Here is a 25,482-nt window from a genome sequence, read left to right on the forward strand (position 1 = left end):
ATGTAACTGTAATACTGATGTAAGATCATCCTGAACTTAGAGTTTGCCCTTAGAGTTCCAATGACTGGTGTCTTCATAAGAGAAAGGCGAGAAGGAGAGAAAAAGGGAGGGAGAGAGGTTTGAGATGATGTGTTAAACACACAGAGAAAAGGCCATGGGAAGACAGAAGCAGAGACTGGAGTTAGACTCCCACAAGCCACGGAACACCACAGTTTGCAGCAGACACTAGAAGCTAGAGCAGAGGCAGAGAACCTACTCAACCTCAGAACTGGAGCCCAGAAGGAAGCAACTCCACTGATACCTTGATTTTTGGACTGCCAGCCCCCTGAACTGTTGAAAGGTAGTTTTCCTGTTGTTTTAAACCACCAAGTTTCTGGTAGTTTGTTGCAGCAGCCTTGGGAAACCAGTTCACCTGCTAGAGATCATCTCTTGGAAGATTCACAGCAAACTAATAACTGGCTGCTGATGGGAAGAGGGCTAGAGTCTAGCAAACAGAAGTGCAATGGAGACATTTCCATTTGCTATTTGGTAACTCTTTTTTTTTTTTTTTTTTTTTTTGACAGGTAGAGTTATAGACAGTGAAAGAGAGAGACAGAGAGAAAGGTCTTCTTTCATTGGTTCACTCCCCAAATGGCCGCTACGGCCAGCGCTGCACCCATCCGAAGCCAGGAGCCAGGTGCTTCTTCTGGGTCTCCCATATGGGTGCAGGGGCCCAAGCACTTGGGCCATCTTCCACTGCCTTCCCGGGCCACAGCAGAGAGCTGGACTGGAAGAGGAGCAGCCAGGACTAGAACCCGGCGCCCATATGGGATGCTGGCGCCACAGGTGGAGGATTAACCAAGTGAGCCACGGCACCGGCCTTTGGCAACTCTTGAAATTTGAACCATGCCAAGATACTACCTCTTGAAAAATAAAGCAAATGAAAACAGAAAAAGTTAAAAGAAAACGGGGCAGATGCTGTGGCCTAGCGGGTTAAAGTCCTGGCCTGCAGTGCCAGCATCCCATAAGGGTGCCAGATACAGTGCGAGCTGTTCCTCTTCCGATCCAGCTCTCTGCTACAGCCTGGGAAAGCAGTAGAAGTTGGCTCAAGTCCACGGAAGAAGCTCCTGGCCCCTGGCTTTGGATCGGCGCAGCTCTGGCCATTGTGGCCATCTGGGGAGTGGACCACGGGATGGAAGACCCCTCTCTCTGTCTCTACCTGTCTCTGTAACTCTGTCTTTCAAATAACTAAAATAAATCTTAAAAAAAATAGAAAGAAGAAAACAAAACCTCCTAATTGATATATCCCAGGGAAGGAGGTCACTGCTGACCCCAGCAGGTGTCCAAGACTAGCACCATGTGGCCTGTTGTGATTTTCTTCTGCTGTTGTCAGGTCCAGAGCTGCAGCAGCTCCTCTTCCTGCTGATGTGGCTTCCTGTGATTTTATGTCAACAAACACATGTCGATGAGGTCACTCGGCTGGAGAATGGGGGCACTCTTTGCAGAGTAGAGCCCCCAGCCATCTGCTTGGCTTCTGTGCACGGGCACGAGTCCCGGCTAGGACAGTGCAGTGACCTCCTGATCTTTCACTGTACATCTGTTCTTGTCACCTCCCCAAATCGTTCTCATCAAGCAGCCAGCCAGGTCATGCCATTCTTTTACTTTGCTACTTCCTCACACCTTCCCATGGCACCTGGGGTAAAACCAAGCTCCCTGTTCTACTCTTCAAGGCACAACATCATCTGGCCCATGCCTACCGTTCTGATCTCAACAGATAACTGCTCTGTCGGTCAATTCTTTGCTCATCACATTCCAGCCCAGAGCAATACAAACCTCCCTGTGGGTAAGAATCACGAGGATATTTCTTGAAAGAAAAAAAAATCCAAGTTGCTAGACTCTATCAGTGGAGGCACCTGATGCTGTGTATAGTGTGTGTGTGTGTATGTGTGTTTAATAAACTCCCTGAGGAATTCTTTTTTTTAAAGATTTATTTATTTGAAAGAGTTACACAGAGAGAGAAGGAGAGGTAGAGAGAGAGAGAGAGAGAGAGAGAGAGAGAGAAGTCTTCCATCTGCTGGTTCACCCCCCCAATCGGCTGCAATGGTCAGCTGCACTGATCTGAAGCCAGGAGCCAGGAGCTTCCTCTGGGTCTCCCACATGGGTGCTGGGGCTCATGCACTTGGGCCATCTTCTACTGCTTTCCCAGGCCCTAGCAGAGAGCTGGATCGGAAGTGGAGCTGCCGGGACTCGAATCAGCGCCCATATGGGATGCCAGCACCGCAGGTAGCGGCTTTACCTGCTAAGCCAAAAATTACACATTTGGCCTAGGCGTTAAGATGTTGTCTAGGACGCCGGCATCTCACATTTGAGCGCCAGGGTTCCTGTATCTGTTCTCTCCTGATTCCAGCTCCCTGCTAATGCACACCCTAGCAGGCAGCAGGTGATGGCTCAAGCAGTTGTCTATGCCAGCCACACGGAGACCTGAACTGAGTTCTCAGCTCCAGTTAGTCTCTAGCCGAGTCTTGGCAGGTGTTTGGGGAGTGGACCAGTGGATGGGAATTCTGTCTCCCTCCTCTCAAATGAAGATAAATAAATAAGTAGAAAAAATAATAAAGATTACACTCTCTCCCCTTCCCCTGCCCTACTTTACACTGCTTCTCTCACTATCTGACAAATGAGGCTTCTTCAAAAAGTTCAAAGAAAATGAGTATATAAAATGAGTATAAAAAGGTCTGCATAGATCTAGAAATAATTTTTGCAAGTTATTGTTTATTTATTTATTTATTGTTTATTTGAAAAACAGAATACTGAAAGAGAGAGAAAGTACCCCCCACACACACCTCCTTCACTCCCTGAATGCCTGCAGCTGCTGAGTTTGGAGCAGGCAGAAGCCGGGAACTGGGAACTGAATCCAGGTATCCCATATGGGCGACAGAAAACCCAACTATTTGGGCTATCACCTGCTGCCTCCCAGGAACTGCTGTAGAGGAAGTGAAGTTAGGAGCTGGAATCCAGGTCCTTGCCTGTGGGACATGGGCCTCTTAACCTCTAAAGACCAAACGCCCACTTCAATGAATTTTTATCTTTTAATTTCATTTTCGATAAACTTTTTGAAGTACCTCTCTACTTCCTGTTTTTCCTTGTCTATTAAAGTTTGAGTTCTGTGAGAGCCTTTGTGTTCTTTCTGCTTACTGCTTTGTCCCCCATGCTTCATGCCTGGTGGGTAATACATGCTCAGTAAGTATTTAGGGCGTGTTGACTTAATACACTGTAGCTATCCAAGTCAGTAAATAGGTTTTGGTTTTGGTGTCCTAGGACTCCCTTCACATTTTGATCCTTCCACATGTTGTCATCCACTCCAAAGTACTCCAGTGATAACAGCTGTCATCTTCGGGAAGTCATTTTCTGTAATGCGCCCATGGGAACAAACGTGTGTGAACACCTAATTTAGGCTTACATAGTTCTTTAAGAAAAAAAAAAGGCAGGGTGACAGAGAGCAAGAAAGAGATCTTCCATCTGCTGATTCACTCAAACAGCCAGGGTTGGGCCAGGCTGAAGCCAGGCGTCAGGAACTCCATCCTGGTCTCCCAGGTGGGTGGCAGGGGCCCAGGTACTTGGACCATCTGTTGCTGCCTTCCGAGGCACGGTAGCCAGGGGCTGGATTGGAAGCTGGAGTAGCTGCGTAGGGAGCAGCGGCTCAATTCCCTGAGCTACAAAGCCAGCCCCACACATACAGGTGCTAAGGTGCGATAATACCTTAGGATCTTAGGTGTTGTTGTTGTTATTATTATTTCCTGATGAGGAAATTAGGACCCAGAGAGATTGCTAATTTGTTCAGGATCACCCACGTGGGCCAGGGCAGAGCCTGTGTCTGACTATTGTATTCTATTTAGAGGACTCCATTTAAACTCCTTCAGCTTTCCTTCTTTTGAATCGTTTGTTTTGGCTACATCAGCGGTAAAAAGCCCTTAACACTCTAAGTTAAACCCTGTCAAAGGCCAAGGGCTCGACTCCCCACCAGTCAAGGACTAGGCATTTTGCATTTGAATCCCAGAAGGCGGGAAGCCGCAGGCAGGTGTCGGGAGGGGCGGGGAGGAGACGCAGGCGCCGCCAGCCAATCAGAGCGCGCGGAGGTCTCCCTTCCCCCGCCGCGGTCCCCGCGCCAAAATTCCAAACTGGACTGCGCACCTCTGCCAACTGTCTCCCTCCGCCGAGTCCCACGCGTCGGAACTATATAAGGCCAAAAAGCGAGCGTCGTCGCTCCGCGATCCGCTCAAGGCCTCGACCCGGTCGCCTCGACTTCGGTAACGCTCTCCTCAGCTGTGGCGCTGAGGGAGTTTCGAGCCCTGGGTTTCAGGGCGGGGAGGGAGTGGGCGGGACAGGCGGCGGAGGGATCCCGGGCGCGCGCCCTGCGGCCGCCGGCGCGGAGCTTGTGGCGCCAGAATTCGGAGCGCGGAAGAGCCCGAGCTGCTGCCGCCCCGGGCGCGAGCCCCGTCCCCGCCGTGGGCGCCCGAACGTACGTCGCGAGAAGATGGTGGTCCTCCGCAGCAGCCTGGAGCTGCACAGCCACTCCGCTACTTCGGCCACGGACTCCCTGGACCTGTCCAACGAGTTCCTCAGCCTGGAGCAGCTCGGCCGGAGGCGGCTGCGCTCGGCCGGCGCGGCGGCGAAACCTGCCGTCACCGCGGCCGCCGCGGGCGTGAGTGCCGGGCCTGGGGCCGAGCGGGTGGGGGCTGCTCGCGGCCCGGCGCCTGCAGCGGCCCCGGGGGTGGGCGGCGCAGCTCGGGGTGGCGGTTGGTGGGGGGGAGGGGAGTGTGGTGCAGGACTAGGAAAATGGACGGCTTCTCGAGGTCGGAGCCGCCCCGCTGCGGGTCGGGGCGAAGAATCGGGGTCGGCCCGGAGAGGGGTGAGAGCGGTTGGTTAGCACCTACTTGGACGCTAGAGGAAACCGAAGCCCGCCGGAGCTGAAGTGCTGTGTGGGGCCGAGCCGGGGTTGTTGGGGCTGCCCTCCCCACCCCCATCTCCCCGACCCAGCGCCCCGGCTCCTGTGCTAGGGCCGCACCAACCAGATCGGCGCCGCACGTGTTTCCCGGCTGCCTGCCTGCCGGACGCGTGACTAACGGGTTAGGGACGACGCGGGTAGAGGTTGTCATTCAGGTTTCTCGACCTCCATTTCCGATCTGGTGGGGTTCGGTAGGGAGGACGCAGGGGGGTCAGACCAGGATTAAGTCCCCGATGCGTAGTTCACAGGTCCTGTGTTTGACAGATGGAGCGGACTCGGAACCGGTCATGGGCAGATCTAAAATTGGAACTTCGCCTCTCAGCCTCGCAAAGCTTTCTCTTTCTGTTACGTCTCGCTGCAGTTCTAAGCAGTGGCTGTGGGGGAAGTTTGCACGGAGGTGGCAAAGTGCTTCTCCTTCTAGGTCTGCAGTACTGATAGGATTTTGGATGGGCAGAGTCCAGACTGACCCCGCCTCCCATTCACCTCTCCGCCCCAGCTGCAGGTGGAGGGGAACAGCATTCACAAGAGGTTGGAGAAGATGAGAAGGCCGCACTAGTAAGGTTGAGGCAGGTAGTTGGAATGCAGATAGGCATGGGAGAGAGGATTGGGCACGTGGAAGTCAGCCTGAGAGTGTGTGATGGGAATGACAAAGCATGGTCCTTTTTAGCTCAGTCTCTTAGAAAGGTCTTTATTAAGATCTTGAATGAAGATGACTCTGAAATTAGTGGTCAGTGTCTTTTGTGGATGCCCCATAGTGGTCGCTCCTCTCACAAGGGGAATTCCAGTTTCTGAAGTTGTGATTCTGAACTGAAAAGGCAGATTATTTCCTGACTTTCAGAGTTTATTTCTCTGTCACATGTGGGAATTGGCAGAGTTCTGGGGAGGCCAAGCACCTACGAACTGAATTCAGGTCACTTGAGTAGTAACCTGTGTTCAGATGTGTTCAGAAAAGCTAGCTCAGTTCGTTATTGAATATTATGTGCAGAAGGATGCTGGATCTTGTGAAAAGTGTTTAAGTACATATACTGTTTAAGACAACTGTTAGTTTTGAATCCAAGGTTATCAGTGTGAGCAGTAGGTTTCTTTCTTTAATATATTTTTTTTTTTTGAAAGGCAGAGTTGGCTCCAGCACTGTGGTAGAGGTTAAGCCTCCACCCGCAGTGCCAGCATTCCATTGGGTAATGGGTTTGAGTCCTGGCTGTTCCACTTTGGATCCAAATCCCTGCTGATGGCCCTGGGAAAGCAGGACCCACGTGGGAGACCTGGATGGAGTTCCAGGCTCCTGGCTTGGCCTGGTCCAGACTTGGGTGCTGCCATTTGTGGAGTGTACCAGTGGATGGAAGATCTCACTCTTTTTCTATAACTCTGTCTTGTCTTTTTATTTTATTTTATTTATTTAATTTTTTTTTTTTGACAGAGTGGACAGTGAGAGAGAGACAGAAAGGTCTTCCTTTTGCCGTTGGTTCACCCTCCAATGGCCGCTGCGGCCGGCGCACCGCGCTGATCCGATGGCAGGAGCCAGGTGCTTCTCCTGGTCTCCCAGGGGGTGCAGGGTCCAAGGACTTGGGCCATCCTCCACTGCACTCCCTGACCACAATAGAGAGCTGGCCTGGAAGAGGGGCAACCGGGACCGGATTGGTGCCCCGACCCGGGACTAGAACCCAGTGTGCCGGCGCCACAAGGCGGAGGATTAGCCTAGTGAGCCGCGGCGCCGGCCTGTCTTTTTTTTTTTTAAACAGGCAGAGTGGATAGTGAGAGAGAGACAGAGAGAAAGGTCTTCCTTTTTGCCGTTGGTTCACCCTCCAATGGCCGCTGCGGCCGGCGCATCGTGCTGATCGGAAGCCAGGAGCCAGGTGCTTCTCCTGGTCTCCCATGCGGGTGCAGGGCCCAAGCACTTGGGCCATCCTCCACTGCTTTCCCGGGCCATAGCAGAGAGCTGGCCTGGAAGAGGGGCCACCGGGATAGAATCCGGTGCCCCAACCAGGACTAGAACCCAGTGTGCCGGCGCCGCAAGGCGGAGGATTAGCCTGTTAAGCCACGGTGCCGGCCTGTCTTTTCTTTTTTTAAGCAGAGATACAGAGAGAGAAATGTCCTTTTGGGTGCTGGCATGAGGCTGGCTCTGATCAGCAAGTTTCTACACTTCTTAAAAGGGGTGAAATCCCACATGGCTAGTGAGGTTTAGTGGTCATGAAGGTAAGGATGTTAACAGAGTTACAGAAATAGAAGTACCTCTACTCCCTTCCCTTCATATCTATAATGACGTACTTTTCTAATTCCTTACAAAATTCACTCTAAGGGCAGGTCTTGTACAGTTGGGCGTGAACTAGTGGATGGAAGATCTGGCTTTGTCTCTCCCTCTTCCTGTAACTGTAACACTGCCTGGTGGGGAGATTGGTAAGTAAGCAGGATGCAGGCTGATATACAAGGCCTAGGATTGAGTCATGCCTCTCTTTCCATTCCTGCTGGAGGTAGCTGAGGATGATGGTTCAAGTACGTGTCTCTGCCACTCATGCAGGAGACCCAGGTGGAGTTTCTGGCTTTGACCTGGCCCGATCCTGGTTGTTGTACCATTTGGGGAGTGAACCAATGAATGGAAAATCTTTGTCTCTCTGCCTTTCAGATAATTAAACCAAAAGCAAACAAAACTGTTTCATCCACTGGTCTAGCTTCATCTTGGATACCAGAGCATTTGTACTTGCTCTGCCTCTTTGGGAGTACTTTTTCCCCTGGATATCCTTTACCTCCTTTCACTTTTCAAACTAAAAACTTCAGACTCGGTGCTTAATGTGTTCCAAGAATTGTACAAATAATAACCTTATGAGGTAGGTATGATTATCTTTTTTTTTTTTTTTTTTTTTGAGAAAACTGAGCTATAGAAGCTTAAACAATTTGCCCAAATACACCTTGGAGGAAAACTGTTGATTCAGATTTAGGAGTCTGTCTCTTTCAGGTTTTACTAAAATTTCACCATTCAATGATGCTTACCCTAAGTAACCCTATTTATTTATTTGAGAGGCAGAGTTACAGAGAGATAGAGAGTGCGCGTGCTTTTGTCTGCTGGTTCACTCCCCAAATGGCCATAACAGCCAGAGCTGAGCCGGTCTGAAGCCAGGAACTTATTCTGGGTCTCCCATGCGGATGCAGGGGCCCAAACACTTGGGCCATCTTCTGCTGCTTTCCCAGGCCATTAGCAGGGAGCTGGATGGGAAGAGGAGCAGCCAGGACTAAAACTGGTGCCCATATGGGATGCCAGTGCTGCAGGTAAAGGCTTAACCTACTATTACACAGTGCCAACCCTTTAAATACCCTATTTAAAATAACAAATGCTTTCCCTTGTCACTCCGCTTTATTCTGCTTTCTCTCCTCTTCACAATTTGCACCTTCTTCTGTACTCTATAATTTTCTAATTTGAAATTATTTTCACTTTTATTTGAAAGGCAGAGAGAAAGAGGTCTTTACTCGTTTACTCTCCCAATGCTTATAACAGGCAGAGCTAGGCCGGGATGGATTCAGGAACCCAGAACTCCATCCAGGTCTCCCACCTGGGTAACCGAATTTTTAATAATTTTATGTTTTCCCAAATGAGAATGTTAACTCCATGGAACTTGGATTTTGACTTTCTTAGTGTGTTTACAGCACCTAAGATGTAATAGATGCATATTTGTTGTTGGTTGTCATTGCTCTAAAAGAATTTAGACTGGCACTGGAGAGTAAACACTGCAATATACAGAGATTATTTACTGTTAATGCCATGATAGTGATATATGGTAATTGAGGAATTAGAATGTAGGGTGGAAAGGGTTTTTTTTTCCCCAGACTAAGGTTTACAGCAAAGATTATACAAAGTACTCTTTCTAACTTTTAACTTTTTTGTTTGTTTAAAAGAGGCAGACACAGATCCTCCTCCTCCATCAGTAGTTCACTCCCCAAATGCTAACAGCTGGAACTGGGCCAGGTGGGAGCCAGGAACTTACTCCATCTCCCATGTGCATGGCAGGTGCCCAACTGTCTGAGCCATCACCTGCTGCTGCCTCTTGCATTAGCAGGAAACTGGAATTGAAAAATGAGCCAGGATTTGAACCCAAGCACTCTTGATACAAGATGGGAGCATCCAAGGTGGTGTGGCAAAAATCTCTACCCCCTACTCCTTCCTCGCATTATGTAACCAGATTACAGTCTGAGGCTTACTTGGTGAGCATAGAACTGGATTAAAAGAAATGGATAATCTTGAGGGGTAGTATAGTCACACTGACAAAAGCCCAGCCATACCAAAAATGAAGCTTTTGTAATTAGAATATTTTCTAATTTGGGGAATGCACATTCAGTGCATTTGACTGGGTTGCATTTTAGAACTTTTTTTTTTTTTAGATTTATTTATTTACTTGAAGAGATAGAGATCTTCCATCTGCTGGTTCACTCCCTAAATGGCTGCGGTAGCCAGGGCTGGCCAGGCCAAAGCCAGGAGGCAAGAACTCCATCTGAGTCTCCCGAATAGGTAGCATTTAAGCCATTCTCTGCTACTTTCCCAGGCCCATTAGCAGGGAGCCAGATTGGAAGTGAATCAGCTGGGACTTAAACCTGTGGTTATGTGGCATGCAGGCTTTGCAAGCATCAGCTTAAAGCGCTGTGCCACAACTCCGGCTCTCAAATTTTTATTTTCTTCCCACCAACCATATGAATTTGGTTGCCTTTTCTGTAGTTTCTTTTTCTTCCAGAGTCAGATTACCCATTGTCTTTCTGTACTTTCACAAACTCTTTTCTGTAAATTTTCTTATGCTAAAGTGTCACGTAAGACATACAGTAGGATTTTTTTGTTTGATATGATGGCTGTATGAGAGTTTGGGGTTGTGTTTACTTGCATTTCTATACTTCAGTATGTTGTTAGGTAAAGTAAAACATGCTGCAGTACATAGAAGGTAGTATTTTATTTATTTATTTATTTTTTACAGGCAGAGTGGACAGTGAGAGACAGAGAGAAAGGTCTTCCTTTGCCGTTGGTTCACCCTCCAATGGCCCCCGTGGCCAGCGCGCTGCGGCCGGCGCAGCGCGCTGATCCGAAGGCAGGAGCCAGGTGCTTATCCTGGTCTCCCATGCGGGTGCAGGGCCCAAGCACTTGGGCCATCCTCCACTTCAATCCCGGGCTACAGCAACAGCAGAGAGCTGGCTTGGAAGAGGGGCAACCAGGACTAGAACGTGGTGTGCGGGCGCCACAAGGCGGAGGATTAGCTTATTGAGCCGTGGCGCTGGCCCAGAAGGTAGTATTTTCTAAGACTGTGATTTTAAAAGTCTAGAAAGACTCCAAATTTGATACTGATGTGCATAGCATGAGTTTTTTTTTTTTTTTTTTTTTTTTTTTTTTTTAACTTGAAGCATAACACAACACAAAACTGAAAAAACATACAGCTAAATGAGGTCTAACAAAACTTGGTTGGGAGAATTTGACATACAGCAATGATTGGTGCTCCCTGGAATTGGGTGGCATGGCAGTTCTACATTCAGGTATGAGCCAGAAAAGGCCCTTGATTTGTAGGTTTAGAAGTTGAAACTATTTAAGGAATGCTAAGGAGCTAGAAAAGGGAGACAGTGTGTAGAATGAATTATAGTCAGTAAACTTAAAGCTTTGAATACCAGTTATAAGTTCATAATAGTCATAGCTACCAATTAAATTGCAGTTGCTTTGTGCCAGGCACAGTATCTAGTAGACACACACATACATTTGCCCTATAAAGTAATTACTATTATCTTCATTACAGATACAGAAACTAAGGCACAGAGACCAGTGTAACTTGCACAAGATTATACAGCTCTGTGATGTGCCAAGAATAGGTGGGTTCTTAATACATTAATATTACAATAGACTTAAACAGAAAACTAGGGTTTAAATTAATGTGATAACAGTAGGAATGGAGGAACAAATACCTCTAAGGGTTAAGAAAATTGTTTGTAGCTAAAAAGATGAGTACATTATTGGGAATATTATGCCACAGTTTGATAAGAGGTTAGGACTACATATCCTTGAGGATAAATAGAAAACAGCAAAATAGATCAATAAATTAAGTTCTAATGCAGTGACTTGTTTTTAAAACATTTATTCAAGAGACAGGGAACTCCTATCCTCTGGTTCAACCCTCACTTCCCACAGCCCCTGACCCCCAAAGGCCTGCAATGGTCCCAGGTGAAGGAGCCAAAGCTGGCAAGTTAATCTGGGTCACCCACATGGGTGGCAAGGACTCATGTGCTAGAGCTACCTCTCAAAATACATTATCAACTGGAAGCTAGAATTGAGAGTGGAGCTAGGACTTGAAGAACCCATGCACACTGATGTGGGATACAGATGCCCCAACTGACATCTCAACTGGTAGGCCAAACACCTTCCCCATTTGCTGTGTTTTAAATGTGAGAAATGGTTGAATCATGTAAACAGTGGAGTCAAAGTATTTAAAGAAGGGAGTGGTCAGTTCCATAGAAGTCAGAGAGATAGCAACGAGACTGTTACATTTAGCTACAATTAGATTGGAAGGTAGTTGTGAATCTATTAAGGGGCTGCGGTTGTGGTACAGTGGGTAAAGCTGCAGCTGCTGCCTGTGACGCCAACATCCCATATGGTCCCTAGTTCTTGTCCTTTCTGCTCCACTTGTGAGCCAGCTCGCTGCTGATGGTCCAAGTGTTTGCACATGTGCAACCACAGACCTGGATGAAGCTCCTGGCTTCAGCCTGGCCCAGCCCTGGCTGTTGTGGCTATCTGGGGAGTGAAACAGAGGGTGGAGATCAATCTCTTCCTCTGTAACCCTGACTGTCAAATAAATAGATCTTTAAGAAAAAAAAAAAAAAATAGAGCTGTGGAGGCAGAAACCAAATTGCTGGAGTTTGTGGAATAATCAGTGATGAGAAATTGACTAGTGTTGTGTTTGATAGGAAGCTAAGAAAGAATACAGCTACAATTGGTATAATGTACCATTGTGCATTGGGATATACAGCTGTTTAGGCTTTCAGTAAGCACTGTATAAGTCATTATTAGAACTGTGATTTTTAAAGTCCTTGTTTGTTGAAGTGTATTTGAATTGACTCAACCAACTTACCACACGTACATGCTTTTTTGTTAGAAATATAAAATTTGGTCATTTGTGGAAAATATACATGCAATTGTGTTTAAGGAAAATTTTTTGTTCTATTGTTGCCTGCTCCCTGTACTAACTTACTGATTCTGTAAGATCATAACAGAAATTAGTAAGGTATATATTTTATACTCTTAAAACTTCACCTTTGAACAACTATCAGGGACAGGTGTTTGTCCCAGCTGTTAAGACATCTGCATCACATTTTTGAGTACTTGGTCTTGAATTCCAGCTCTAGCTTTCAATTCCTGCTTCCTGCCAGTGCAGAATCTGGGATGCAGCAGTTGATGATGGCTCAAGCAGTTGATTTCCTGCTGTACCCACTTGGGAGATCTGGATTGAGTTCCTGCTTCCTGGCTCAAGGCTTCTGCCTGGCCTAATCTGGCCCAACCCAGGCTCAGCCATTGTGGATATTGGAGCTCATGGGAGCTCCCTCTGTCTCTCTGTCTCTCTCTGCCTTTAAAATGATTAACAAAAAACCAAAAACAATCAATGCCATCTGTAAATAGATCTTACCCCCCCAAAAAAAATCTCCAGGGGCTGGCCCTTTGGTGTAGCGGGTTAAAGCACCACCTGCAGTGCCGGCATCCCATATAGGCACTGGTTAAGACCCAGCTGCTCCACTTCTGATCCAGCTCTCTACTATGGCCTGGGAAAGCAGTAGAAGATGGCTCAAGACTTTGGGCCCCTGCACCTGTGTGGAAGACCTGGAAGAAGCTCTTGGCTCCTGGCTCCGGATCAGCACAGCTCCAGCCGTTGTGGCCAACTGGGGAGGGAACCAGCAGATAGAAGACCTCTGTCTCTCTGACTCTCCTCTCTGTGTAACTCTATGACTTTCAAGTAAATAAATCTTTTTTAAAATTTTAAAAAACAAAAAATAAATCTCCAGGTGTAGTTTCATATTGTTTATTTTATCTTTATTTTCTACTTGGAATTTTTTTGTGGTGATACATGTGAAAATTTTAAGAATAGAAAGTGAAAGCTCCATCTTTGTTATCCACTGTTAATTACTATTAACAGTTGGTGCTTACTTTATCTTGAGAATTAGTTTGGTTAGCCAATTTAAAATATGGTGTTGATTTAGTAACTGCTAGTTTTTCTTAGGAAATCAGATGTACATAAGATGATCCATCTAGAGGTATTTATAACACCGAAAACATGTAGGAGATAGCCTCAATGTAGTACTTCATGCAATTTATTAAATAGATTTGTATAGTGACTGAAATAGTGTTCTCTTAGAAAGATTTTTAGAATAATAAATGGCGTACAAAAATACATTATTAGAAGAAAGGTATAAAACATATAGTATTATTTCAGTTTAAAAAATACAGGATGAGGGATGCAGAAATTTGGCCCAGCATTTAAGATGTCTGCATGCCACCTTGGAGTGCCTAGGATTGACTTCCACCTCCATTTCTGATTCAGCTTCTTGCTAAAGGACACTGAGAGGCAGCAGGCTCCAGTTGTTGGGTCTTTGCCACCTATGTGAGAGACACAGATTGATTTTTAGGTTCTTGGCTTCAACCTGGTATAGCTCTGGCTAATGTAGACATTTGGGGGGAGTGAACCAGTGATGGAAGATCCATCTGTCCCACTGTGTTTCTCTGCCTTTCATATTCAAAACAAAACAAAACAAACAGGAATATGCATCGGGAAGAAATGATTATCTGTGAATATAAGGGAGACATTTTCATCTTGGTGTATTTCTTCATTTTTCCAGTTATAATGGGTGTATATTGCTTTTATAAGATTTTTTTGAAAGTAACTGCTATTTTCAAATTTCTCAATGTGCACCTTTATGGAGGGGACCTGCAAAAAACCTGTATTGTTTTTTTCCTACACACTGTTGAGGAGAGCCTTCTTGCTCCTAAATTGTTTTCTAAGTTACAGGATTCTTTTTTTTCACCAGTATTATTACCTTGGAGGGGGGAAAGTCTTTTTTATATTAACTCCAGGAGTCTTTTACCCTCTTTTTAATTAGTAGCAAAACATCTGTAACATATAGATAATAAATTATATTTTAACTATTTTTAAATTTCCAATTTTGTAACATTAACTACATTCACATTTTTCTGCAACTATCACCACTATCTGTCTCAAAACTTGTATCTTCAAACAAACTGCATCCATTAAAAAGTAATTCCCTATTCCCACCCTTCCACTGTCCCAGGCTGTGTCTCTGAATTTGACTACTCTAGGAATTTTAGAAGAAAAGGTATCATTTGACATATTCCTTTATGGTTTACTTATTTTACTTAGCATTATGTCTTTGAAGTTCATCCATGTTGTAGCATATGTTATACTTTTTTTTTTTTTTAAGGAAGATATTCCATTGTATGTATCCCACTTTAGACATTCATTTTTTTGGAGATAGTTGAATTTCTTCTATTTCTGTAATGTTATGTATGATGTTCTGAGTGTGGTTATACAAATATCTGTTGAGAATCCCTGCTTTTTCTTCTGTGTGTATATGTATCCAGAAGTGGAATTGCTGGATAATATAGTAATTCTGTTCTAATGTTTTAAAGAATCATCCTACCATTTTACATTCCCACCAGTAGTGTGAAAATAATTAGTTTCTCTACAGCCCTCCCTAATACTTGTAAATAGCCATGCTAAGGATGTGAGGTACTTTCTCACTTTGATTTGATTTACATTTATTGAATGACTTATTGAGTATTAAACATCTTTCCATGTGTTTATTAGTCATTTGTATATCATTTTTATTTTTTTTTTTATTTTTATTTTTATTTTTTTTTTTTTGACAGGCAGAGTGGATAGTGAGAGAGAGAGAGACAGAGAGGAAGGTCTTCCTTTTTGCCGTTGGTTCACCCTCCAATGGCCGCTACGGACGGCGCATCTCGCTGATCTGAAGCCAGGAGCCAGGTGCTTCTCCTGGTCTCCCTTGCGGGTGCAGGGCCCAAGCACTTGGGCCATCCTCCACTGCCTTCCCGGGCCATAGCAGAGAGCTGGCCTGGAAGAGGGGCAACCGGGATAGAGTCCGGCGCCCCAACCGGGACTAGAACCCGGTGTGCCGGCGCCGCAAGGTGGAGGATTAGCCTGTTAAGCCACGGCGCCGGCCTTGTATATCATTTTTAAAGAAGCATCTCATTTGCTAATTTTTAATTGATAGCTTTCATGATTTATTTATATGTTTTTTATATAGACAATTTATTAGAAATAGGATTTGTAATATTTTCTTCCATTCTATATTTGTTACCTTTTCACTCTATTGATAGGTCCTTTGATATATGTTTTTAATTTTTATGAACTCTAACCTAAGTTTCATTTTGTTACTGCTTTTGGTGTCATTGCCAAATCCATAGACTGACAATTTCTGCCTTTGTTTTCTTCTAACAATTTCTAACTTAGGGCAGAAAGACATTTGACACAGAGCTGGATTGGAAGCAGAGCAGCCAGGACACAAACCAGTGCCCATATGGGATGCTGGCATCAGCAGCAACAGCTTAACTTTCTATGACACAATACCAACCCCTCTTGTACAGTTTTAAGTCACTGTCAGGGTTTTCTTATTGGTTTAAATACTTTGAAAAAATGTAATTTCTCTTTTGATGTTGGCTTTAAAAAAATTAAAACTATTGCGTAAAACTTACATGTATCCCCCTGTAATCTAAAAACCGTGGTCATGTGATACATCATGAAATGTTAAAGAATGATATATAGCAAATATGCTTTAAGCTATTTAAAATAACAGAGGGGGCCAGCTCTGGTTTAGTAGGTTAAGCCCTCTGCCTTTGGCGCTGGCATCTCATATAGGTGTTGGTTCGTGTCCCGGCTGCTCTTCTTCCCATCCAACTTTCTGCCTATGGTGTGGAAAAGCAGTAGAAGATGCCTCAAGTGCTTGGGCCCTTGTACCTGAGTAGGAGACCCAGAGGAAGCTCCTGGCTCCTGGCTTCTGATCAGCCCAGGCTGCTATTGTAGCCATTTGGAGAGTGAACCAGAAGACCTTTGTCTCCTTCTCTCTCTCAAATACATAAGAGGAAAAGCCTGCTTTAGCAATCAGAAGTCTTTTTTCTTTTATAGTTTGTATTTTCAGTCCACTTAATCCACAGCATTTTATCTTGATATAAAATATATTTTTTAAGATTTTATTTATTTATTTAAAAGGCAGAGTTACAGAGAGACAGAAACAGAGAGAAGTCTTCTATCCACTGTGGCTTTTTACACCATAGCGCCAGCCCTGGCATAAAATACTATGCTTGAAACTTATTTAACAATTATCCTTTCATACTTAATTTTTAAATGTATTTTTATTTATTTATTTTTTGACAGGCAGAGTGGACAGAGAGACAGAGAGAAAGGTCTTCCTTTGCCGTTGGTTGACCCTCCAATGGCCCCCGTGGCCGGCGCACTGCGCTGGTCCGAAGGCAGGAGCCAGGTACTTATCCTGGTCTCCCATGGGGTGCAGGGCCCAAGTACTTGGGCCATCCTCCGCTGACTCCCAGGCCACAGCAGGGAGCTGGCCTGGAAGAGGGGCGACCGGGACTAGAACCCAGTGTGCCAGCGCCGCAAGGCGGAGGATTAGCCTATTGAGCCGCGGCGCCGGCCCTGTATCTTTATTTATTTAAAAGGCAAACAGAAAAACCTCCCATCTGCTGGTTTTCTCATGAATGCCTGCAATAGCTGAGCTAAACCTAGGCCAGGCAAAGCCAGAGTCCAGGAACTCAATTTGGATGTCTCATGTGAGTGACAGGAACCCAGCTACTTAAGTCAACACCTACTGCCTCCCAGGATGCAAATTAACCAAAAGTTGGAATCATGAGAGAGCCAGAATTTGAACCTGGGTACTCTGATATGGGATGTATAAGTCCCAGCTGCTATGCCACACATCTGCCTGTTCTTTCATACTTTTAAAAACAAATTTTGAAGTTTTTCCCCACTCTTCTGTAATAATGAGGCCTCAAGGAATAAAATTTTGTTGTTGGAAATAGTGAGACAGGTTCTATTTTGACTTAAATAATTAAACATAGAAAGTAATATTTTGTTAGATCTCATGTGGTTGAAGTCTGCCTACCAACTCAGTTTATCTGTGGATGTATTTTATTGCTGGAGACAGAGCTCTGCATCACATCTATTGTTTATAAGCGTAAGCACTGAAAACATGGAGAAACATTGTTTTATATAAATAAGTAGATAATAAAGTAGTTTTTTTTTTAAGTAAGATTTATGTTGTTTGTTTGAAAGGCAGAGTTACAGACGAGAGGGAGAGACAGAAGATCTTTCATTTACTGGTGCAGTCCCCAAGTGGCTGCAACTGCCAGGGCTGGTCCAGGATTCAGTCAGGATCCAGGAACACCATCCTGATCTCCTACATGAGTGGCAGGGTCCAAGTACTTGGGCCATCCCCTGCTGTCTTCCAAGGTACATTAGCAATGAGATGGATCATAAGAGGAACAGCCAAGATATGAAACTGCTCTGATAATGAGGTTCCAGGGTCACAGGCCACAGCTTAACCCACTGTGCTATGATGCTGGCCCTGTTAAAGGAGTTCTGTTTGGCAGTTCCTCTCATTTTTTCCTATCTTATATGTAAAGGTACCTCAAAAGGTTTGTGGAAAATAGAATTAAAGCAGGGGTGGGGAATTTGTGGCTCAAGGGCTATGTAAGTCCTGTGAAATCATTTGATCTGACCCTGTCAAGGCAACCACAGGCAGGACCTGAAATTCAATAAATCTGTAGCAGGCTAGTTTTTAAGTTGATATTTTTGTATGGCTTGTGATCATGTTATTCATTTATTTATTTATTTATTTATTTTGCAGACATGATTACCAATGCTTTTAATGAATGAAACAGGATTTTAAAACATGCATTGACAGTTAATCACTGTCAATTTTAATTTCTTTTTTTTTTTTTTTTTGACAGGCAGAGTGGATAGTGAGAGAGAGAGACAGAGAGAAAGGTCTTCCTTTTTGCCATTGGTTCACCCTCCAATGGCCGCTGCGGACAGTGCATCTCGCTGATCCGAAGCCAGGAGCTTCTCCTGGTCTCCCTTGTGGGTGCAGGGCCCAAGGACTTGGGCCATCCTCCACTGCACTCCCGGGCCACAGCAGAGAGCTGGCCTGGAAGAGGGGCAACTAGGATAGAGTCTGGCGCCCCAACCGGGACTAGAACCCAGTGTGCCGGCGCCGCAAGGCGGAGGATTAGCCTGTTAAGCCACGGCGCCGGCCAAATTTCATCTAAAATCTGAAAGTAATGCATTCTACTTTAGGGAAAATTCATATATGAAAACGTTTATTAGAAAAATAAGCAACTTTAAATTTTACAATATTTTTCACTTCAATATTCTTTTAGATAAAGCAGATGTGTCTTATGATTCAAACATATCTGATTTTCTTATCTAGTTCTATTTTGTAAAACAAAATACAAATGGTGAAAGAGTGGGCTATTAATAACTATTAAGAAATCCAATGTAAAAAGTTTTCCAAAAAGATCATTTGTTGTGGATACTTAAAAAAGCAATATTTACTGTAAAGTCTATCAGTTTTCACTGAAATTTACTGTACTGGCATGTCACCACAATCAGTACTATGGCATCAAAATCCAAGGTGTGTGGACTAAGTCCATTTTTTCAAAAATTTTACTAGCTAGACCAAGGACCAGTGAACTTTTCCTTAGGGCCAGAGAGTGAGTATTTTAGGGTGGTGGACCCTAAGGACTTGCTACTCACTTCTGGCTTTGCAGGTAGAAGGCAGTCACAGATAACACATGGAAGAGCACTTATCACATGATGGTTGCAGTTTATCTAGCACCCGACTACTCGTGGGCTTAGAATAAGGGATAGAGTACTACAGGCATCACATTTGGGAGTAGAAGGAACAATAGAGATGAGTAGAGATTAATACATGAATACATGAGTTAAAATTTTCACTTATTTCCCAATCATAATTGGAATACGTGTATATATGTATACATATATATAAAAACCTCATTTTAAGTATTCATTCTTTTTGGTATGACAGTAATACTATTAAACCAAAGTCAGATAAGCAGCAAAAAAAAAAAAAAAAAATCATGAATGATAACATACTCAGCAGATCATCAATAACCAAGAAATTTGATTTTGACACCTAAGTATTTCTACACAATGAAAAAACTAATTTATTCTCTGTGTCCCTGAAGAATATTAGCTGTATATTTTCAGATGTCATTTTAAAATTTAATTGAATTGTTACAATTTGAAGCTAAATGCAATTTGTTTTATTAGAAAAAATACTCAAGCAAGGTCTGTTGATCATGTTGTAAATATCCAAATGGCCCTTGCCAGAAAAAAGATTCCCCATCCCTGAATTAAAGGATGTGTTTATCTTCATGCCGAAAAAATTTGAAATCCATGTAGTTTTATCATGAGGTGGATTTTTAAAAGTTTTTTTAAAGAATAATTTATTTAAAAGTCACAGTTAAACAGAGAAGGAGAGAGGCCTTCCATCTGCTGGTTTACTCCCCAAACGGCGACAACAGGCGGAGCTGGGTCAATCCAAAGCCAAGAGCCAGGAGCTGCCTCTGGGAATCCCACACGGGTGCAGGGACCCAAGCACTTTGGCCATCTTCCACTGCTTTCCCTGGCCATAGGAGAGAGCTGGATTGGAAGTGGAGCAGCCAGAACTCAAACCAGTGCCCATATGGGATGCTGGCACTGCAGGCGGCTGCTTTACCCCTTATGCCACAGTGCTGGCCCCCAGAATGTTTTTAGTGCCTTAAGGAAGTCTATAATAGTAACGTTTAGAATGAATGAAAGAGATGACTTTTGTAAAATGGGAGAATGCAATTAAATGAAATGTTGGTGCCTTCTGGGGCTAATCCATTTTGATAAGTGTATGTGGAAGTAGATTATCAAGGTATTTCTTGAAAAGTCTTCTGTTATACTATATTCTGAGACATGAGGTATTTGTGTTGAAAATGATATATCTACCTAATGTGTAGATATTCTTTTTTCAGACAGCTTCAATGTAGGTATACTGGTAAAAAAGTAGTGAGAATTCTATACATCACTTGGCATTTTCTTAAGTTCCTATCTAATTTTTACATAAATCCTGTGGAATAAATAATGTTGTCTTGGGTTGAGGTTGCTAGAAGGACTAAAATATTTTCTTTTATTGTTTATTTGAACTAGAGAAATCTACCATTTGTAACTGCGCTAGGCCAGGTTGAAGCCAGGAGATGTGAACTCAGTCTGTCTCCTATCTATGTGATGGGGACTAAGATATTTGAGTAACCACCTGCTACCTTTCAGAATGGGAACTAGCAGGGAGCTGGACTTCGGCACTCTTGTTTGGGTTGTAGACATCCTTTTTGGCCTCTGAACCACTGTTCTCAATGCCTGCCCCTAAAATGTCTCATTTTTGCATCGGTGATGGGAAACTTTAGGATAGTTGTAACCATCAGTCAATCCAACTAGCTGTTTCATAAATTCCTGGTATTTGTTTCTTGTGAAATGATTGTTTTAGATTTTGACTACCATAGTTTCTTGGGGAGATGCAAAAATAATTATTCACACAAAGCATTTGTTATGTACCTATAATCAGAGAGAACTTGGGAAGAGTTTAAATTAGGGGTTTTTACTAAAGAAAAACTTAGATGGCTTTTTCTTTTTTCTTTTTTTTATTTGTCTTAAAGGATGGGTCTTCAGTTAAGAAAGTTGAATCTTACCACCGGACGCGTGCTTTAAGGTCTTTGAGAAAAACTGCACAGAATTCTTCAGATTCTAGTTTTGATAAGAATATGGAAATAACGGAGAAACATGCTAATGGCAGACATTTTACAAGGTAATACAAGGTGATTGAACACTAATCCAAAATAGTTTTAAAACAATAATCTAGTGCATTTGGATTTTAAAATGTGTTTTTAACAAGTTATCAAGATTCAAGGCTTGTAAAACACAACTTTTTTTAAATGAAATTATCACAAATGAATTTATTGAATTAAAATTCATATCTACACAATCAGGTTTGTTTTGTTCAAAAGTGGTGTTTTTAAGTGCAACTGGCAAGGTTGGTTGATACAAGATAAGTTCCTTGAAGGATTTGATCATCTAAAGACTTTGTGACTGTAACTTGCTTATAAAATGTGATTTTTCTTCATAGTCTTTACAAAGCTTTTGTTCAGAATAGTAGTACTATTTCTCGTTACCTCCTATCAAGGTTTTCATCAGCTCTGAGTCATTTATGACTTTCTGTATGTTACATCTAAAGCCATCTGTTTCACAGTGGCGGCTGAACATCGGGATTTCATTTTTAAATTAATCTAACAGAACTAGATACTTTATGCATATGTAAATTTTATTTCTTTTGAGGAAGGTGGCCCGAATCCCATTTTGAAACCAGAGAAATCAATCTCAGTGCAGTAGGTAATTTGGCTAAGTTCATTGGCACTAAAGTTGTTTGGTTCAGGGCAGATGTAAATCTAAGTTTAATTAGTTTACACCCTTCAATTTCCCTGTTGCTGTGGTAGAAACTGAGAAAATGAAATGGGGCTAATTAGAGTAAAATTTGATAAAATAATTTTTTAGCATGAATTTGTATAATTAAATTTGCTGCATTTCATGGAATCCACAATATTAGCAGTTAAAGCACAGCATTGTTTAATTAGACAATAAAAGTGAAAAAGTGACAAACTATGATATGCCATCAATTATAAGACATTCCAATTTCAAAGTTGTTAAAATGGGGGAAATGTGGCCGGCGCCGTGGCTTAACAGGCTAATCCTCCGCCTTGCAGCGCCGGCACACTGGGTTCTAGTCCCAGTTGGGGCGCCGGACTCTATCCCGGTTGCCCCTCTTGCAGGCCAGCTCTCTGCTATGGCCCGGGAAGGCAGTGGAGGATGGCCCAAGTCCTTGGGCCCTGCACCCGCATGGGAGACCAGGAGAAGCACCTGGCTTCTGGCTTTGGATCAGCGCGATGCGCCGGCCACAGCGGCCATTGGAGGGTGAACCAACGGCAAAAAGGAAGACCTTTCTCTCTGTCTCTCTCACTATCCACTCTGCCTGTCAAAAAAAAAGGGGGGGGGGGATGTTCCACTTTTAGAAAGGATTAAGTAAAACTTGACATCTTCAGATTTGTTCTGGTCGAGGTGGGGAAATGGTCTGTGAATTCTCTGAAAATTTTTAAATTATCAGGATATAAGCAGTCCAAATCACCCAAATAAATACTTTCTAGAGAATCCCCATAAAATTTCTGTCCCTGCATTCATGTTTTTACAGTTGAACTGACATCACATAGGACTGCTTTGAATTATCTGTTCTGTGAGATTAGAACTGTGTGACTAGTACATAAATGGTACAGCTGCTTCTGAGAAGAGGCTGCCAGCTGGGATGTTGTGACATGCTGTTGAAATTAAAGTCTGGAGCACTTAGTTTAGTCCTCACGATGCACACACAGTAGTACATAATAAACAAGATAACATGAAATGCCAAACTCAAATTTTTTTTTAAAGATTTATTTTATTTATTTGAAAAAGTTAAAAAGAGAGGTAGAGCCAGAGAGAAAAGTCTCCATCTGCTGGTTCACTCCCCAAATGACCACAACGGCCAGAGCTGAGGTGATATGGAGCCAGGAGCTTCTTCCTGGTCTCCCACGTTTGTGCAGGGGCCCTAAGACATGGAGCAGCTGGGACTTGAACTGGCTCTCATATGGGATGCCAGCATTGGAGGCGGGGGCCTTAACCCACTGTGCCACAGCACCAGCCCCCAAACTCAAATTGATGTCAATCAATAGCATATTCACGTGGCAGATGGCTATTTCATATCAGCAATGCCTCATTATACTAATTTTTTTTGTTAATGGTTGGTTTTATAGTTTTGTCTGTAAAAAACCTTATTAATGAATTTATCTAGTTTGGGTTTATATAACTTTACAAAAAATGTTAAGGAAGTTCTCAAAAGTTATACCTTTAAAAGAATCTACATTTTTCAAGTTTGTGAAATACTACTGTACTTTATGCTAGAAAAGTATTAAGGAAATAAATAAAACTTCTGATTTTTTTAAGGTTTATTTATTTATTTGAAAGAGTTACACAGAGAGAGAGAAAGAGAGAGAGGTCTTGCATCCACTGGTTCACTTCCCAATTGGATGGAATGGCCAGAGCTGTGCTGATCCAAAGCCAGGAGCCAGGAGCTTCTTTCGGGTCTCCCACGAAGGAGCAGGGAGGACTTGGGCCATCTTGTACTTCTTTCCCAGGCCACAGTAGAGAGCTGGATTGGAAGTGGAGCAGCCGGGACTCAAACTAGTGCCTATATGGGATGCCAGCACTGCAGGCAGCAGCTTTACCCACTATGCCTCAGTGCTGGCCCCAAGATTTTATTTTTTAATTTATATTTGGAGCCAAACAGTTGTTCTAAGTTATCACCATATATAAGTGTTTTTGGATCTGGATTTAAGGTTGAATGGCTTACTATTTTTAATTGGATTTGTTTTAAAATATATTGGATTCCTATCTTTTAAGATTTATTTACTTATTTGAAAGGCAGAGTTACAGTGAGCCAGAGACAGAGAGAGAGGTCTTCCATATGCTGGTTCTCTCCCCAAATGGCCGCCTTTGATCCGAAACCAGAAACCAGGAGCTTCTTCCAGGTCTCATGTGGATTCAGGGGTCCAAGGACTTGGGCCATGTCCCACTACTTTCCCAAGCCATAGCAGAGGGCTAGATCAGAAGTGGAGCAGACAGGACATTAACTGGCGTCCATACGGGATGCTGGCGCTGCGGGTGGCGACTTTACCCGCTATGCCACAGCGCTTGCCTTCCTGTCTTTATTTAAATTGAGCTATAATTCACATCACATTAAATGCCTGTTTTGAAAATATGACTAAGGGGTTTCATGTGGATAGTACTGTGCAACCATTATTATATCTAGTTTCAGATATATTCTAGTTTCAGAATACTTTCATCACTTTGAAAAGAAACCCTATGCCTATTAGATCTTCCATCCCCTTGGGACGCAGTCATTTATTTTCTGTTGCTATGAGTTTGACCTATTTTTATTTTTTTAAAGATTGATTTATTTGATGAGCTGGCGTTGTAGTGTAGCAAGTTAATTTGCCTGCAGCATTGTTGTCTCTTAGGGGCACTGGTTCGAGTTCGGCTGCTCTGCTTCCTATCCAGCTCCTTGCTAGTGCATCTGGGGAAGCAGCCAAAGGTGGCCCAAGCACTTGGGCGCCTGCATCCATGTGGGAGACCCAGAAGAAGCTCCTGGCTCCTGGTCTTGGCTTGTCCCAGCTATAGCCATTGCAATCATCTGAGGAGTATACCAGCAGATGGTAGATCGATCTCTTCCCCTCCCATCCCTTTCTCTGTAACTCTGCCTTTCAAATATATACATTTGGAAGGGCCGGCGCCGTGGCTTAACAGGCTAATCCTCCACCTTGCGGCGCCGGCACACCGGGTTGTAGTCCCGGTCGGGGCACCGATCCTGTCCCGGTTGCCCCTCTTCCAGGCCAGCTCTCTGCTGTGGCCAGGGAGTGCAGTGGAGGATGGCCCAAGTGCTTGGGCCCTGCACCCCATGGGAGACCAGGAGAAGCACCCGGCTCCTGCCATCAGAGCGGCACGGTGCGCCGGCTGCAGCGCGCCTACCGCGGCGGCCATTGGAGGGTGAACCAGCGGCAAAAAAGGAAGACTTTTCTCTCTGTCTCCCTCTACTGTCCACTCTGCCTGTCAAAAATTTAAAATATATATATATATATACACATTTGGAAATCGGAGAGAGGGAGAGACAGATCTTCCATCTTCTGATTCACTCCCCAGATGGTCACAATGGCCAGCACTGGGCCAGGCTGAAGCCAGGAGCTTCTTCCTGTTTTCCCCCATGGGTGGCAGGGGTCCAAGGGCTTGAGCCATGTTCTGCTTCTCCCAGGTCACTAGCAGGGAGCTAGATTAGATGCCAACATCGCAGGCAGCAGCTTTACTTGCTATACCATAGCTCCAGCTCTGAGTTTGACTATTTTTCACATTTCATATAGTTACTCATAAATAGAATCATAAGATCCGACCTTTTGTGTCTGGGTTCTTTTACTTGTTAGTCTTCATGGTTCATTTATATATTAAAGATTTATTTATTTATTTATTTGAAAGAATTACACAGAGAAAGGAGAGGCAGAGAGAGAGAGAGAGAGAGAGATAGGTCTTCCATCTGATGATTCACTCCCCATTGACCGCAACAGCTAGAGATGTGCCAATCCAAAGCCAGGAGACTGGAGCTTCTTCCAGGTCTCCCACACAGGTGCAGGGGCCCCAAGGACTTGGGCCATCTTTCTACTGCTTTCCCAGGCCATAGCAGAGAGCTGGATTGGAAGTAGAGCAGCCAGGTCTTGAACCAGCACCTATAGGTGATGCTGGCGCTTCAGGCCAGGGCGTTAACCCGCTGCGCCACAGTGCTGG

The 25,482-nt window shown here is 44.1% G+C and overlaps 1 protein-coding gene across 2 annotated transcripts in view; it reads left to right on the top strand.

The window, feature by feature from the left end:
* Positions 1–4,417: 4,417 nt before the first annotated feature.
* The window catches only part of ATAD2 (ATPase family AAA domain containing 2), an 82,538-nt gene continuing 61,473 nt past the window's right edge, over positions 4,418–25,482 (top strand). For both annotated transcript variants that reach the window (XM_062188032.1, XM_062188033.1), the window contains exons 1-2: positions 4,418–4,678; positions 20,730–20,878. In XM_062188032.1, the coding sequence (XP_062044016.1) occupies positions 4,511–4,678; positions 20,730–20,878 (317 nt within the window). In that variant the 5' untranslated portion in view covers positions 4,418–4,510. The remainder of the gene's footprint in view (positions 4,679–20,729; positions 20,879–25,482) is intronic.

This window comes from Lepus europaeus, chromosome 4 (genome assembly GCF_033115175.1).
Source record: "Lepus europaeus isolate LE1 chromosome 4, mLepTim1.pri, whole genome shotgun sequence".
NCBI classification, from domain to species: Eukaryota; Metazoa; Chordata; class Mammalia; order Lagomorpha; family Leporidae; genus Lepus; species Lepus europaeus.